A 17,942-nucleotide genomic window follows, 5' to 3' on the forward strand; every position below is an offset into this window, starting at 1 on the left:
TGGGACATTGCTGTCCTGGGAATGGGAAGACCATCATTACACTTAGAAATCACCCTGCGTCTAATGCCTGGCTTCCTGTGTTTACTGCAGTTTGTAACATAAGCAGGCAAGGTCTGCTGGAGGCTTCAGCTGCTTTAGCTGGCTGTCCTGTTACTCCAGTTTAGCCTGATTTCATGGCATGAAGCAGAATGAACACCGTGGCTCCTGGCTGTCAAGAGTGAAAAATAGCTGGAAATTAGACAAACAGCTTCATTGCTGAAATTGTTTCCGGGCTAAAAGTTCTTCCAACAGCTGTTTGTTTTGGACAGTGACTTGTTTTTTTTTTTTTTTTTCTTTAGAAAGAGAATGCAGAGTGGTTATTTCTGAAGTCAGGAAGAACTCTTAGCCATCCACTGTTGTGGTCTTTTGGCTTCTTTGACAACTAGGCTGAAACTAGACTGAAGGGGTTTTCCTTTGTTCCCTCCTCCCCCTGCATCCCCCCCTGACCTCTCTCCTTTCAAAGATCAAACTCAGGCTGCTGCTGCTCTAGTGAGAAGAAAACAAAGCGAGGAACTCTATAATCCTACAGAAATGGCTTTGTAGAATTCATTTTGCAGACACTAACTTGCTGAACTGGAGAGAGGGAGAGAGAGAGAGAGAGAGAGAGAGAGAGAGAGAGAGAGAGAGAGAGAGAGAGAGAGAATGAATCTGAACTAGCAAGACAGATTCACAGATGAGAAAAATTTTTATCTCTTCATGAAAGTTAGTGTGAAAGTTACTCTCTGAGTTTTCTTTCTTTCTTTCTTTCTTTCTTTCTTTCTTTCTTTCTTTTTTCTTTCTTTCTTTCTTTCTTTCTTCCTTTTGCATCCAGATGACTGCTAGTTTTGCTTAAAGTAGTTTTTTTTTTTTTCTTCTGGAAATAGTAAAGCTGGAGTCTACCAGACTGAGGTTAGGAGCATTTTCTTTGGCAACAAAAAGATACTTTTATAGAAGCCATGCCTGTCCTTGGGGTTGCCTCAAAACTGAGACAGCCAGCTGTTGGGTCAAAGCCTGTTCATGCTGCTCTTCCGATACCGAATTTTGGCATCAGTGTGTCACAGCGCTGTTCTTCAAGACCTTTGGAATTTGCTACACCGAAGCGTCCAATGCTTTCTTGCCAGCTCACATTAAAATCAACCTGTGAGTTTGGAGAGAAGAAAGCCCTGCAGGGAACAGCCAAGGAGATCGAAGACAGCAAGGTTAGTAGCTGAAGGTCACTGCAGACTTAAAAAAACACAAAGAGAAACTTCTTGTCAGTTGCACCATGAACTTTGGGAGATGGTGACTCTTAGGGGAACTCTGGTATAAGCAGGGGGCAGAATTATGTGAGCTTGAGCACTGAGCATGCAAACTGTATTTTAATATATAGTTGCAAAAGTCATGAACAAAATTCTGAATATCTGTATAGGATAGCCAGTGTTCTGAACATCTGTATAGGATAGCCAGTATTCTTATTAATGGAATGAGTCATTACTTATTAATATAGTTACCCCTAGGAATTGCTCTGTTAGTGACATTCATGGGTATAAGAAAAAGGAGCCCACTCCCACATATATTACCCGTAAAAGGGAATCTCTGTCAAATCCCTTGTGGATGCCGTCATCACCTTTCTCCAAATGTCATCTGCAGGGTTTGAATGTTGGGGTGCTAGCTGCTCATTTTATTGTGATGTGAAGAAAGCAATGAATTATTGTCCCTCTTACCTTACACATTTGCTGGGATTTCTGTTTACAAGTTGAAACGCTACTGTTTTTCTTTTTGCTGACATGTTTTTTTTGTTTTGATTTGTTTTTTAACTCTTTGCTTCCTGGTATTTTGTGAGCTCTTGGGAGCCGAGCCTTCTTTAGACCTTTGCTCCAGAGGCAGAGTGCTTGCAGGGCCCTGCAGATGAGGCTTTTTACTGGGGAGTCAGCTAAAGCAGAGGTTCTCAACCTGTGGAGATTGACTTTATGGTTGTAGGTCACCACAGCATGAGGCACTGTCTTAAAGGGTCACAGCTTTAGGAAGGTTGAGAACCACCACTCTAAACCTCTGTATCACTTGCAGTGTAGCATTAAACATAGCATCAGCTTTGTAAAAGTTTCCACATTCACACCATCTCGTCTCTGACTTAACTAGGAGATAATGGCTTTTTTTTTTTTTTTTTTTTTTTGCCTATATACAAATGTACGCTTAAAAAGTAACTGGGTGTGTTTTATATTGACAAACTAATACTACAAAAGAAAGCTAGTCATTTTATTTAGCATGTCTATTTGAATTATTTTCTTCTGTTCAAGTTCTTAAACATGGCCCAGATGTAACCTTTCTCTATAAAATCTTTGGATAGTACCTATTTTACTTTATTGTGATTTTTTTTTTATCTATATATATAGCTACAGAGTCTTTGTCATTCCATGTTTAATTATATACATAATACATAATATTACTATTTTAGCTAGTGAAAATTTAAACTAGATAAGATAGATGATAGATAACTAATAAATGTAGATAGATGATAGATAAGTAACTAGATAAATATTGATAGACAGACAGACAGATTAGTGCATAGATGGGTAGAACTTACCCTGTGGAAGATGATTGTTACCGTGTATGTTTAATCAAACTTTTGCAAAATGGCTTTAATTTAAGACTTGGGCACTTTTCTTTTTTCAGTAGAATTTGAGTAAACCACTTTGGTCAGCAAGTCTTAATCAAGCATCTGAGATTTCTTTTTCTTCTTGCTTGTTTTTTTTTTTTTTTTTTGTGTGTGTGTGTGTGTGTGTGTGTGTGTGTGTGTGTGTGTGTGTGTGTAAGCTGGTGTTCTGCCTCTATGTATGTCTGTGTGAGGGCGTCAGATCCTCTGGACATGGGATTCCAGAGTTGTGAACTGCCATGTGGGGGCTGGGAATTGATCGCAGAACCCTGGGAATTGATCACAGAATCCTAGCCACGGTGCCATCTCCCCAAGCCCAGTATCTGATATTTCAATTAAATTCCATGGCATGAAGAATTATAGGAATAATTATGCTTGTGGGAATAATTTTACCATGCATCTTATCATATTTAAGACTGAAGTTTCAAACAAATATGGAGAATGCTTCAGCAGTATATTAAAGTATTTCCATGTGTTATAAAGAAAAGTATAGCAAGGAAAATAGAGCAAGGGAAAATAGTAGAAATGATCAAGGTAGATATATTAAGCTGAGTTATACTTAGTTGAATACAGCAGGAAATTCAATATCACATTACAGTTGGAAAACAGGAAAGACTGTTTCAGTCAGGTGGTGAAATCTAAAGATATATACAGTGAAGTAAAGACCATGTCAGAGAGCTGGGACCTCTCCATTTTGCCTATCCCCTTCCATTAGTGGCTCCAAACTTTCTGTCTTAAGTGGATTATGGAGTTCCATTCTAGGAAAAAGATAAACCCCATTTCATTAGAGTTTTATGACATCCCATTGGTTTTCTTAGAGTTCAAAAACCTTATCTAGCTGTGGAAGAAACTGCAAAATGCAGCGTTTCTTCTAAACAGCTATGTGCCCATCTAAAAATTACGGGTTCCATTTCTAAGAGAAGCTAATCTTGGATAGCAATCACAATAAATGGCTGTCATTAAAAGAGCATTTATGTGGGATATGCAGCTACTCATTGCACCAGACAGTTTTGTAATCTGATTTGAGAGAGCAAACCTCTTACCATGTCAGAAATGTCCCCAGTCCTGGATTCTCTGTCCTTGTTTTGTTTTCATTAAAATAGGTGCTGCTGATTAAGTCAGCCAGTCTGGAACCCTGACACCTTCGTCTGATAATCCCTTTGCTCTTTCACATCCCATGTCTTGCAAGATGTTAGAGACTTTATTTTACTTCTGTCTACATGTACTTACCCTTGGGTATTTATTTTCTGTTAGTTATTATAATTATTTCAAATTCTTTCCCTCCTATGTCTCTTTACCATCGCCCATTGAACACATCATCCATGCAGCTTAATCAAACATTCAAAAGTGTCTTTCCCCTGCCTTACAATTTCTTTATTTGGGAATACTAGCTTTTCTTCTGTTCCTGTTTGTAACTCCATCCAGCTTCTCTTTCCTGGATGTCTCCTTCCTGTATGTCTAGCACTCTTAAGACTACATAGTTCTCCTATCTTTAAACAAATCACATTAGTTTTGTAAAAATAATAATAATAATATTAATGCTTTGTTTAGGTTCTAAAATTAATATAATTACATTATTTTCCCTCTCTCTTTTCCTCACTCCAATCCCTCCCATACACACCACATGCCCTCTCTCAAGTTCATGGCCTATTTCCTTAATTATTAGATATAATGTACAGTTGGGAAATGTACCATAAAATGTCAAGGGCTCATATTTTCCTTTGATATATTTTTTCTGATTTTATTTATTTATTTTTATTTATTTTTTTTACTTAATCTGAGTGTTCTAACCTCTTTCTCCTCATACGCACTTGCTTTTCAACTCTTACTGGCTACTTCTCTGAACCAGTACCAAAACATCACTAGAGATCTGGAGCCTTTACTTGAGGCTGTTGAGGATACATTTCAGAAAGAAACCTTCTGTTCCCTATACCTGCCAGTCTCTCCACAAAATAATTTCTGTGTTTTTCTAGGTTTACCATATTATACAGATACCACTCAGTCCTTACAACCCATTCCAAATGCCAAAGGAGTGCTTGAAAGTGTACATGATGGAAGTAAAATTAAAGAGAACTTAGGTCCTTCCAAGAAGATCTAGAGTAATGTGAGAAAGTTAGTTCTTTGGTCCATGTTCGTAGGAATCACTTGCTCCGTGTTTCTGCTCAGTGAGCTCTGAGGATGAGCACAGGAGACCTCACTTCTTATGTGTTTATGAAGGTCTTAGTGTAATTTAAAACAAAAGACAGGCAAATGGATGGTTTATGATGAGACACTCTAGTTTTTTGCAAAATGTCTAGTGGTTACAGTGGAGTGTAATATCTGGAGAAAGTAGCAGGATTAAATCAGTGGAGAATAAACTCATTAAGTAGCCAGGGAGAAGGTGCTTACATGACTATTAGACACAATGACCATGGTAGTGACATTTAGATAAGCCATGGCTGAGGGGTCTGATGCTAATGAGCATTAACTATAATTGCAATATGCTAGGTAGCTGGATGATGTAGACACTAGTATTGCCCTATTTTTGCACATGAAGAAACTGAGGTTTGGAAATGTAAAGATACTGACCAGTTTTCAATGATAGACTCTGGTGGAAATGTTAATTCTTAACTACCTACCTACCTACCTACCTAACTAATTAACTAACTAACTAACTATGAAGAGTTTTGATGATAGAAAATGTGCCAAGAGAGGGTATTGATAGCCTTGGTGTTCATGTAGAAAATGTTCATATATTTCAGGTATTAACCACCATTGCTAGGAACTGTAAATAAGTCCTTGTCTATTGCCAAGTATGTAGAATTATCAGTAGAAGATGCCGAGGTTGACACATAGGCTCTACTGGATTATATGAGAAACAGAAATGAATAAAAGTAGCCCCAAGATAGAAATAGAGGAGCAGATGTCAACTGAGTAGAAGCCTGGCTCTGGCTTCCAGCTGTTTCCTTCTGCAAAGGTTCCCTGAGTGCTGAGGGCTGTCAGCACTCCTGTTGGCTTGCTCACTGGCCAGCATTCCTAGAGCTGGCCTGCCCTGCAGCTGCAGGTCAGCCTGCAGTCCCCTAGGTAAGCTGTGCTTGCACATTCTCATATTTGTGTTTATAGAAACACTGTCATTCCTTTTCGTAGTTGCAGCTCTTTTGCCAGCTAAGATGTTAGGGCTGCTGTAATTGGTGTTTGTCTTTTTTGGTAGCACTTGAATAAAAGTGTGGAAATAGTGCTTACATTTGAGCATTTTCTCTACAGGCTGGAGAGTCATTTTTCCATTATGATATATCTATTGTCCTTGTGAAATCACTGGAAGTCTTAAACTATTGCCTGTCCTTTGGTTTTGTGTTATTAAAAGTCCCTATATGTTTCACCTCATTAGCTAAACTACAAAATTAAATTAAAATCATATCCTTCACATGTGATGAAGCTTGCTATATTCTTTCGATTACTCAGTCTATCGTGTTGACATTTTTTTGGTGTGTATTTTTTGGCAGTTTGCCAATAGGTTACACTGTTTCTTTTCAGTATCATAACTATCTTCCCTTTATTGAAAAAGCAACTACTACGTATATTATTTATAGACACATGAAGTCAATAGATATGTCATCATTTTTTGAGCAGCGTTTTTATACTTTGGCATGTTACAGCATCAGTAGCTACCATATTCAATTTATAACATTCTATATGGAGTATAATTAAGAGAACATTGTATTAGCCCGCCCCCCCCCAAGGACATAGAGTTATTCCTTGATTCCAATTCAAAGAACATAAGTCATCCTATATGTCATCTAAAACTTAAGTGAAAGAAGAAAGAGAGGTCCTGATGGAAATGTTCGGACCCCTCAAGCTGTCACATCTGGAGGACTTGGAATTATAGACCTGTGTGGTTGTTATCACTCCCCCACTTACGGGGAGCTGGGAATTTAGCTGGGACTCCTGGTATGCTAGGCTTGCTCAGTGTGCACTGAGGCACATACTCAGAGTGATACATTTTTTCAAGGGCAACTCTTTTTCTCTCGTTCTCTTTCCTGATTTTGCCTACTGCATTATACTGTTTCTCTTAGTGTTTTCAATGTTTTCCACTCCAATTAATTCTTTGAAGCAGGAATTTATATAGCTTAATATTAATGATTTTGGCACCTGCTAGTTTTTGTTGCAAAGGTAGGAGAAGGAGTATTCTACAAATTCTGGAATATTTGTTAGCATTTCTTCTTCCCTCCATTATATAAATCATGGTCATTCTCCAGCTATGGCAATCTGAATCATCTCCAAACACTGTGAAATGTATGAAAAGAAGACAAAGTTAGCAGACATCTGAATTCTACTAGCAATAGTCTTTCTGGAATGTTATATATTTATTAGCAAAATGGTGTTGGCAAATCAATTTATACCTGAGTCTTAATCATTTTAAAATAAGAGTAATTGTATAACCTAACTCATAAGCTTGTTGTACAGATTAAAGAATTTTGGGTATATAATTATAGATAAAAGAAAGTATATACTTGGTCAACATTTATTACTATGCATGTAATGTAAAGGTAATAGTTTGATATAAAATGGCAACAAAGTGTTAGGATAAAGGGGCATTGGCTAACTATTCACTTATATTGAAAATTACATTTGAACTATGTCTTTTATCTGACCAAGTAAACACGAGAAAAAAGAATATTTCAGAGAGAATACTACTCATCAGTGTATGAAATAAGGTGCTATTTTATAAAATGAAAGATGATTAGCCAATTATAACAGATAGAAGAAGGTGTGGGAAGTGAAGTCTTAGTGATGGTATTGGGACTACACTCTACAGGCTGAAAGGAGATTGGTAACTACTAAGGTGAAGTGTTTAATGAAATGAATCAGGGAAAGAGCAGGATTAGAAGACAGCTGGAGTTCCAGAATATGGAAGCAAGAAAATTAGATGTCTTTATTCCAGAGCCAAACCCAAACACAACCAAGAATGTCACATGAGTAAAAGTGGTTTGAATTGATTCACCTATTATCAACTACCCACATTATAAGTCTTGTAAAAACAGAACAAACAAAAACAAAACATTTTCTTTACATAAGAATGTAGATTTGTTTGAAACGTTTTGAACTGTTCAACTTATAGTATATAAAACGGATGATACTTTTCATTTTGAGTATCTACCGCATAATGGATGTTAGATATATCCACCTAATTTATTATTATTACCACCAAGCATAGCCTGATTACCACAGAGATGCCATGAAGCATGGAGTTACAGCCCAGTTTATCTGATTCTTATATTGTCTCTGTTTTTTCCTTCACACCAGTGTGAAAGCCATCATCAAAAACAATGTCCTTCACCAACTTCTTGGAAACTGGATTTTGCCATAGAAAAAGTAGCAAATGTTAAGAATTCATCCAGGAGTTCTGACTTAATCGTTGACAAGTTTTACTCTGTTCTCTTCTTCTTTCTCAGTTCCCACTGTTGTTCCAGTTTTTATAAAAGAAAGAAGTGATTTTCATTGGATTACTGGTCCCTAAGGCCTGGTTAAGGAATTTGATATCCCATGAGAGTTTTTTAATTGGGTACATGGAAGGACTTCTCCTTCCCAAATTATGGAATAATTTGTTTAAAAGTATTGCAGTTTTAATTAGAAAATAGGCCACTGGATGAGAGAGATCATGGTCCAAGAGTATCTATTCCTGGGTAAAACAATATAGTATAATTTTTAAAACAAAAATTGAAGAACAAAAATTAATAAAAGAAACTTTTGTCATGTCTTGTTATAAACTGAAAACTTGAAGTGGCTAAGTCCATAGTTACTTATAATGAAATATGTTAATGTAAATTTAGATACAATCAAACCTACACTGATAATTAAGGTGATACTAACCTCTATAATGTCAGGCTCCTAGATATAACAAAGTTGAAATATGTAATTCACCCCTTTAATGGCTCTACACAGTCAAGGACTGACAAGTTTACATAGGATAAAACTGGTTTGGCACATGCATCTTTTTTAATTATAATGTTATTTATTTTATATCTCGACTGCAGTTTCCCTTCCCTCCTTTCTTCCCAGTCCCTGTCCTGTCCTGTGTCATGTCTCCTCATCTACAATACCACATCTACTTTTCCTCCATTTCTCTTTAGGAAAGGGAAGGATTTGCCTCAATAAATAGCAGTCAACTATGACATATCAAATCAGCACATAGCATTTTATTTTTATTTGAACACAAGCGTGCTTTTATATATTGTCCATGGCTGCTATTTAGGTAGAATAAAAAATGCATCTTTATTACAGAAAACTATGGACTAAAGTATTTCTTAAATGGCCCATTAAGAAATGGTTTAACAATATATGCTCACAATAGTCCTGGAAACTAGGTACAATCTAGCTTGTCTCGTCATCATGCCTCTAGATAGCAACCTATGGGGTTAAAAGAAAAAGAAACCAGAAAACTATACATGTGCTTAGCTAGTCCACTGACCACTAGGATGTTCTTCTCTTTGTCTTACAGGATAAGGGGAACACAGCCCAGCTGTGTACTCAGAAATGAAGAAAAATAGTATTTAGAGAAATTTTATTAGAGATTAGCCTAAATTTCTAACTAAATAAGGTTTCTAAGATTAGACAAAGTTTTATGAGATATATATACATATCTGTATATCTGTATATACTGTATATATATATATATATATATATATATATATATATGTGTGTGTGTGTGTGTGTGTGTGTGTGTGTGTGTGTGTGTGATATGATATATGATATATTTAGAAGTTGCTCTTGGACCTGACACTCAATCCTCCTTCCAGGACACAGTCATTAGAATTCTTCTGTTGTTGGTACTGGGAACTCTCCATTAGAAATAGGATTTAGGTGGCCAAGGAAGTGAATTCAAGAGGTTTTTAGAGCTAGAGTAGACTGAGAAAGCATCATTTGTTGGTTCCTGTGTCTTGGTAAGTGGATAGCTACACAGTTGTGTAATGTACTGTTTACCCTTGGTTTGGAAGCATCTTGTGACTTTTGCCAGCACACTAAAAATCATTTCCAAGGAGTCACTGAAAGGGAATAGGGAAACGAGTCATTGGAAAAACTCACCACTAGTACTGAAAGAAGAAAATCATGTTATAATCCCTTTAGACTGCAGAAAGTCTATAAAGAATAATATTCAGAACACCTCGTTTGAATTATGAGGCGGATTCTATCTTTACAGTGTGTTGTGCATGACAGTATATATGAATTCTGATATATTACTGGAATGTATGTCACTGCAGCAGATGGGGAAGTAGAAGGCAGTAAGCAGACCATCACAGGCAGAGGGCACTGGAAGGCTGTGTGGGAGGGATGAACTGGGAGAAAAGTTCAGTAGCATGCTTATATTACATGCAAAAACTCACATGCACACACACACACACACACACACACACACACACATAAAACAACAAAGAAAAAACAAAAGGGTTTCATCCCTAAGACAGCTTGTGAGGCAGGTTTGTGATCCCAGCAATTGGGAGATGGAGACAGGAGAATCAGTCCTTTAAAATTAAAAAAAAAACAAAAACAAAAAAAAACAAAAAAAACAAAATAAAACAAAAAACAAGTTTTTGACCAGCACAGCCCTTTTTTCAGAAATAAATGAATGAATGATCATATACATATGAAATTGTCACAATGAAGCCTATTTGTATATTAACTAAAATATTGGGATTTTGCTTTTTTGGTTTGGTTTTTTAGATGTTTGAGTGAAATGGATGCCATTTTATCATAGGTTGGTTCAAGGGAAATTGACTAATTTTTTGCCTTCTAAATAATAGAGATTATATATTTGTTTCTGAATCCTTATATTTTAATATTTTTCTCTGTATTTGTTGATTTCCTAGGGTATTGTATTCTTGTCAAAATGTATCCTATTATTTTGTCCCATTTTGAACATTGTGTTGGAAGTTCTTTTCTCTTTAAGCTATTTACTTTTTTTTTATTGAACATTTTCTTTATTTAGATTTCAAAATGTTATCCCCTTTCCCAATTCCACCCCTCCTAGGAAATCCCTATACCACCTCCCTCCTCCTACCTCTATGAGGTTGATCCCCCACCCACCCACTTCTGCCTCCCTGTCCTGACATTCCCCTACACAGAGGCATCTATTGAGTCTTCACAAGACCAAGGGCGTCTTCTCCCATTGATGTGCTACAAGGTCATCCTATGCTACATATGGGACTGGATTCTTGGGTCCCTCCATGTGTATTCTCGTGTTTTATCACCATTTCTTTCTTGCTCTGGCAAGCTTCTTCCTATCCTTGTTGTCGTTCTGTTTTTTCCCATGAGCACAGGCTAATCATCCTCCCCAAAACTATATTTTGTTTTGTTTTTTTAATTTATTGATATATTTATTTACATTTCAAATGATTTCCCCTTTTCTGGACCCCCCATTCCCCGAAAGTCCCTTCCCTCCCCCTGTTTTCCCACCCAACCCTTCCCACTCCCCTGTTCTGATTTTGCTCTATACTGCTTCACTGAGTCTTTCCAGAACAAGGGGGCCACTCCTCCGTTCTTCTTGTACCTCATTTGATGTGTGGATTATGCCCAAAACGATGTTTACAGCGCTATTTCTTTCAGAGTTGAGCTAGGCCCTTTGTATCTTATAAAAGACACTCTTTTCAGTAAATACAAATCCTTATATGTACTGCTCCATGGATCCTTGGGGTCTTGTTTTCCTTTTCTCTCTTCTGAATTTGCAACAGATCTTTCATAGGCACACTTATATTTGAGTTTATAACATAATTTTGAAACTTCTATTTTAGACTTAGTTATTGTATTCTTGTCTTATATTTCTATATGGGACTGCATTTCTATAAAAGACTAATTAATCTATTGAATCTTTGTTTATTGGAGAAGAATGTATTCATGAATATATTCATATATAATACGTGCATGTGTTTATTTCTGTCATATAATATGAAGAGTGTCTGTAAGGCAGCAGTAGCACCATCAGAGATCCTTAATCTTCTAGTCTAAAGGCCCGAATGCTCCTTTCATAGTTCCTGAAATTCATTAGACAATTTACAAAATAAATCTTAGATCCTGAGTTTAATACAATAGTATTTTGGATGCCATTGAATTTGTTTTCTCTGTGTCTTCTGCAGCTGCACACAGAGAAGAGGATTTTTGTTTTCCGTCAATAGCACACTGTTTCTCTATAGGACAGACAGGATGTGGTCTGGGAGAAAGTCCATTCTTTTAACAATAGACTATTGACGGAAAGTTGGGGGAGTGTGAAGAGGAAGAGACGATTTGTCTGCACCTAAAATTATCAGAGGCGCTTGTTTACATGATAATATTAGATTCTAAGAATCTGTTTTTTTAAATGTCACCCACGTGCCTTGTCTGTTTTAATTGACTATGGAAAACTCTCTTCAATATAATAAGACTATTTTGATTTTAATTCAGGGAGAGAATTGTACAACATTCTGTCTAGAGAAACCAGACAGGTGATAAATTTCTCCCAGCAATATAGGACATTTCTATAACCCTTGTGTATGTTATGATATCCTATGGAGTAGTGTTGGTAAGAATCAAAATGTGATCATTGAAAGGATAGGAAGAGGGAGGGGGAACGGTGGACAGGATGCTTTGTACAAAAGAAGAGTCTATTTTCATAAAAAGGGAAAGGAAGAAGAACAACAATACAATAAAAACAAAGAAAGTCTGCAAAGACAAATTACAACTAAAAGGTAACAGTTTGTATCATTCAGTGGAAAACATTTTCCCCAAAAGAATGAATGAAGAATACCGGGCCTCTAGACTTTCTTTACAGTTCTATTGCAGGGAATTTTCTCATTTGATCTGCATGAGAAAAGATGTCTCAACAATATGGATATCACAGCAGTGGTGTCACCCTTTCTTTTGCAGCCTTGATCAAATAGCAATTATATTTTGGTTAATATTTTTTTTATTTTAAAGAGTTGTGATAAACACTCAGATTTCTTTTTTTTTTAATTTTTTTTATTCGATATATTTTTTATTTACATTTCAAATGATTTCCCCTTTTCTAACCCCCTACTCCCCGAAAGTCCCGCAAGCCCCCTTCTCTCCCCCTGTCCTCCCACCCACCCCTTCCCACTTCCCTGTTCTGGTTTTGCCTAATACTGCTTCACTGAGTCTTTCCAGAACAGGGCTACACTCTCCTGTAAATGCAGTTGGTTTTCCTTTCCAGAGACAGAGTTTCCATGTAGACTTTCAACGCACAGACCTCTGTAGCACATCTGAGTTGGTGTAGTTAGCATAGAGCTGAAAGAAGATCTAGAAAAGGGGAAATCATTTGAAATGTAAATAAAAACTATATCGAATTAAAAAAAAAGATCTAGGCTCAAACTCAAGTCTCGCTTCCCTTTTCTCTCTTCTCCTCAAATGTTGCTGTGTTTGACTTTTGTTAAACTGTCTTGACACCTGGATCTTCTTGGGGACACATTGCTACTTACCAAAGAACTTGGTAGTGGGTGCTTTCTGTTGTGGGACAAGCTTTCTCTTAGAGGACATTTTAGATGGGCATGTTTAACAGCCACATGAACAAAGTAGTGAAAATGGCCTTCTCATGAGCATGATAAAATTTCAGAGTTCAGAACAAAGAAAGAGCCTCTCAGAGAAGACGTGAGTAAGGCTGAGTAAGGTGTTGGTCTTTTTATAGTTTGTTCCAGGGAACAACAGTTGGGTTTCCTGGCAATGTGTTAATGGAATGACTGGTTTTTTTTTTTGTTTTGTTTCGTTTTGTTTTGTTTTCTCAACTGTGTCTCAGACAGAGAGGAAGAAGGAACCAAGTAGACTGTGTAACTTTATAAATAGAAACATCCCTGTTAAAATAACAAGAGCACTCTTGCTACTAGCTGAGAAGTTAGGCGGCAGACTGAATCTAAGAGTCGTCCTGTGGAGCAGCTTCTGGGGTTGGCCCGAAACTGCTGGATGGGAAGCATCCACCAAATGTCCTTATTGTGCTTCACTATATCCAAAGTGATTTAGTCCAAATAAATCAAGACCTCTCCCCTGCTGGATACCGTCTAGTCGAAGACATCGGAAGCTTGTCTTCCACTCCAAATATTGAATAACGAGCTCATATGTTTTTCAGTATAGCTCATAACTTAAAAAGTATCTGAAGCATTTATACTGGCAGAAACATAAAGAATCAAGTGCTAGCTAGCTACCTTAGCTTCTGTAGAGGAGGCCCTCCACCGCCTTTGCTCTGCACTGTGTGGAGAAGTGGCTGGTTAAATTCCTCCTTTGTGCTTTTATGTTATCGTATCAGTTCTCAACCTCTGGGTCATGACCCCCAATGGGACTCAAATGACTCTTTCGCAGGTGTCACATATCAGATATGCTGCATATCAGATATTTACAGTATGATTCATGACAGCTGCATGCTTATGGTTATGAAATAGCACTGAAAGTGATGTCATGTTGGGGGCGACGAGGTAGCCACAAGATGAAGAACTGTATTAAAGGACTGCAACAATAGGAAGGTGGAGGACCTTTGCTTTGTGTGGAAGAATCCTATAAGAAGAGAGAAATCCATACGAAAGCCATGAAAACAATGCTTTCAAACAATCACATTCAGGTTGACAGGTGAAAGGAGAGATTATACTACTTGCTCCTTGGTCAGTATTTAGATACTGTAAGTTTTAAGTCTTCAGAAATCCTTGACCTTTCTGGTATATCCTTCAGCGACATTAGGACAAATAGGCAGTGATCTCACCAATTATTCAAGTTTCGCTTGACCTGGTGAAAAATGAAATTTCATATTTAAACTCATCTTACATCTTTCATAAGTGCCTCGCTTAATTCATGTTTATGTCTCACAAGAGTCTTAGCACAATGTGTTAAATATGGCTGGCAACCTAAGAATATATGTTGAATAAAGAAAGCGTAAATGATTTTTATATTATTCCATTGACATGCAGTTTGTTTCAAACCTCCATCAAAACGTTTGCTCCTAGATCCTACTTTACTTTTCATAAATTTGAATGCCACCTCTGCCACTTGTGTATAACAGTGATCCAGAGTATCCTGATTTAGGCATCAGTGTGTTGTAACAAATCCGTCTGGAGCAAAACTACCCCAACACACTGGTGGTCATAGGTGACTGAAGATCTAAGTCATAAAATGGAGAATAAGGGAGATGGAAGGGATACTAGAAAAGCTTCTCATACAGGTCTCTTTTTATGCCCAGGTAAAACGAAACTTTAGCAGGTTTAAATGAGTCATCTGAAAGTTGTCACTTGAAAACTATTCTTTAAAGTTTTACTTATTGCCTATGTACGCTTGCGGTGTATCTATGGGCATTTGTGCTACAGCATGTGTGCCGTGGAGTGAACAGGAGGGGAAGAGCTCAACCTAGTGCAGTCAGTTCTCTCCCTTTTCCTTACTGTGCTTTCTAGGGATTGATCTGAGGAAGTTTATGAATAGTGTCCAGGCTTACAGTACAAGCTCCTTTACCTGCCTGTTCTTACTGGTCCCGAAACTGTGTCATTTTCAAAGGTAGATATGTGCACTTCTATGTCTGAATTTTAAACATGGATGTAAAAGCCAATATAATAGCATATCTTATTAGGAACTCTTACTTAGGTTTTTCTATCTGCCATGCTTAGAAAATATTACTTCAGTGTTTCAGGTAAGACCCAGAGTCTTCTAGAAGCTAGTCAGAACCTTGTGCTAAAGAATTAGGAATGTTCAAGACAAATTCTAACATGTTTGCTTCCCTCATTATGATCATCTGTGAAGCTGATTCTAGTTAGTTATAACACCCATGATTCTGGCTGTGAGAGTTTTGTGAATATTAATAAAGAGCTCATTCTCTGTAGTAATACCTGATTTAATTTTTCCATTACAAATTTGTAAGTCCCTTGAAGGGGTAGCAAATTCAACCAATTATAAGTTATAGGTTTTGTTTAGGGGCTTTAAGATACATTATTCCATACACAAGAAAATATTTCTCTATATTCGAAAATGTGTTTCTCTTTGGTCTCAAACCTCCATTTCTGAAGAAAGAAGGTTGGCGAACAGAAATGATTGGTGACTTCTTTGTTTTTCTCTATAATTCTGGCCTCTTTGCAGAGATGGCCCATCCAGCTTGGTCACCTGGCATGTTGAGCTATTATCTCTTGGGATGTGAATTTTTGATTCTATTGACAACCATCATGTGTCCTATATGCCTTGTCATACCACGAGCTTTGAAAACTAAGTCCTTTCCGCATTACTACAAAAATATATTAGGATACTAGAAACAACTAGATTCACACACACACACACACACACACACACACAGAGAGAGAGAGAGAGAGAGAGAGAGAGAGAGAGAGAGAGAGAGAGAGAGAGAGAGATCTTAACTGAAATCTTAACTTTTGAAATTCTAGGCAGGTGTTTCATGACTGACCTAGAACCACAGAAACAGAGCCTCAGCTATCTAATGGTGATTTGCCGTTTTCCCTTCAGTGTTTCAGTTCCACAGAGGACATGAACACTGCATTGTGGTCCACCAACTGCTAGGTACAAACAGAGTTGAAGTCTTCTCAATTCTTACCCTAATCTGAAGCTTTTATCAGTACTTTTATTTTGAATAATTAATTAAAAATTAATCCTGGAACTGGTCCCAAGGAATAAACATATTAAACATCTTGGGTTTCTTTAACTTACATTTATTTTGATAAACCCTTTCCTAATCTTCTCATTTTTCCTCTGTTTGAAATATTACTTATCATTGCTTTCTGGCTTATCTGAACAGTCCATCTTTCATCCTCTGCATGAGATTTTAGAGTACAATTTTGTCCTCAACTCCAAAGATTATACATTTGATGAATAAAGGGAGCTCTTGAGTTTAGAAAACATTTTTCTCACTTAGTAAAATCTTTCAAGGCTGCTTTATCTCTAAGGGCCTAAAACCTTACTATTGATCAATGAATTACATTTTCTAAGTTGAATTCTTTTCTTTATTGTCTCATTGGATAGAGGAATTATCAGTCACCTAAGAAGAAGAACTAAAGGGGAACAAATAGTGTTGGATGATTTCAGAAATGCAATGCTGTAATATATAATGAATATATAAGCATTGGTATGGTAACATCTTCAAATAATTGTATTTTCTTGAAGGTTCTTTTTTTTTAAGTATTTTAATATGCATGAATTCCTGAAAGCTAATAAACAACCAACCATAGCATCTTCCTTCTCTTAAGTGCTAGCCAGAACAGTGCTGTCTTACTGGTCTTCATGTGAGCTTGACAGATGAAATTAAAGTGTAATTGACAGGGAAATTAAAGTGTAAAGGTGCCAAATAACAGTAAGATAAATCATATACTGCCAGTTCTATAATTTCCATTGATCTAACATGAATCATTGCTTCCATATTAATGCAGTGGCAGGAATTAAGTAACAGATGTCTTTAGGAAAACAAAGTAAGAATATCTAACTTTTGAAATATAATGCAGTTTTCTAAAGAAAAGATAGATATAATCAACCTATCAGAGCCCATGTATGAAGGTAGAGAGAGACAACTCAAAATAACTTCAGGTCAAAATGTCTACCAAATAAAGACTCATAAAGCACATGTTACCCATAAGTTCAGAACAGCTTTGTAAAATACTTAGCCTGCATTAAACATTTAAATTATATGTTAATGTTTAATACACACATACACTGAAAGTATATCAATGGTAGGAGCTGATGAATTTTCAATAAAGGAATACACCTGTAAAACAAATAAAAAAGAGGAAAGAGATATTTGAAGTTTCTGACATGGACAATTAATTGCAGTTTAGATGATTTTTACATGCACACATACACTCAATCACATGGACATATGTGTCCCACTATATAATGTTCCCATAATGTCTATTCATTCTGTCAAATGTAAGAATTTGGATGATATATAATTTGCGGATTTTATAAACAATGATGCTGTGGACCACACTGTCCTTCATTTGTGACTTAAAAACCAGTATTGTATGCATAAATGCATAGAGTGAAATCGATAGCCATTGGGAGATGAATATGCTCAGACTTGTTGGTTGTTTCCCTAATCTGTTATAAACAATGGCTTTCTTACCATTTAGAATGCATCTCTAGGGTCTCCCAGCTCAGCCCTCAGTTACCCATTCCTATCACATCAAAGACTCAGGTACCATGTGGGATTAACTGTAATGGAGATTTACAGTTTTGTGACAACTAAAGGAATTGATCATTTTTCAATAATTTAATCCGTCACTGGAAATTCTCCAATATTCTATGTCTATACTAGTTTATTTTTGCCAGCTACCAGTGTTAAAAACTGTGAATCTACTTTCCCAAA

The 17,942-nt window shown here is 36.7% G+C and overlaps 1 protein-coding gene across 4 annotated transcripts in view; it reads left to right on the forward strand.

Moving 5' to 3' along the window:
- The first annotated feature begins 816 nt into the window (after positions 1 to 816).
- Positions 817 to 17,942, forward strand: part of Nav3 (neuron navigator 3) — a 324,118-nt gene continuing 306,992 nt past the window's right edge. For 3 of the 4 annotated variants that reach the window (XM_052165326.1, XM_052165327.1, XM_052165329.1), the window contains exon 1: positions 817 to 1,217. In XM_052165326.1, the coding sequence (XP_052021286.1) occupies positions 975 to 1,217 (243 nt within the window). In that variant the 5' untranslated portion in view covers positions 817 to 974. The remainder of the gene's footprint in view (positions 1,218 to 17,942) is intronic. The other variant, XM_052165328.1, reaches the window with a different exon arrangement.

This window comes from Apodemus sylvaticus, chromosome 20 (genome assembly GCF_947179515.1).
Source record: "Apodemus sylvaticus chromosome 20, mApoSyl1.1, whole genome shotgun sequence".
NCBI classification, from domain to species: domain Eukaryota; kingdom Metazoa; phylum Chordata; class Mammalia; order Rodentia; family Muridae; genus Apodemus; species Apodemus sylvaticus.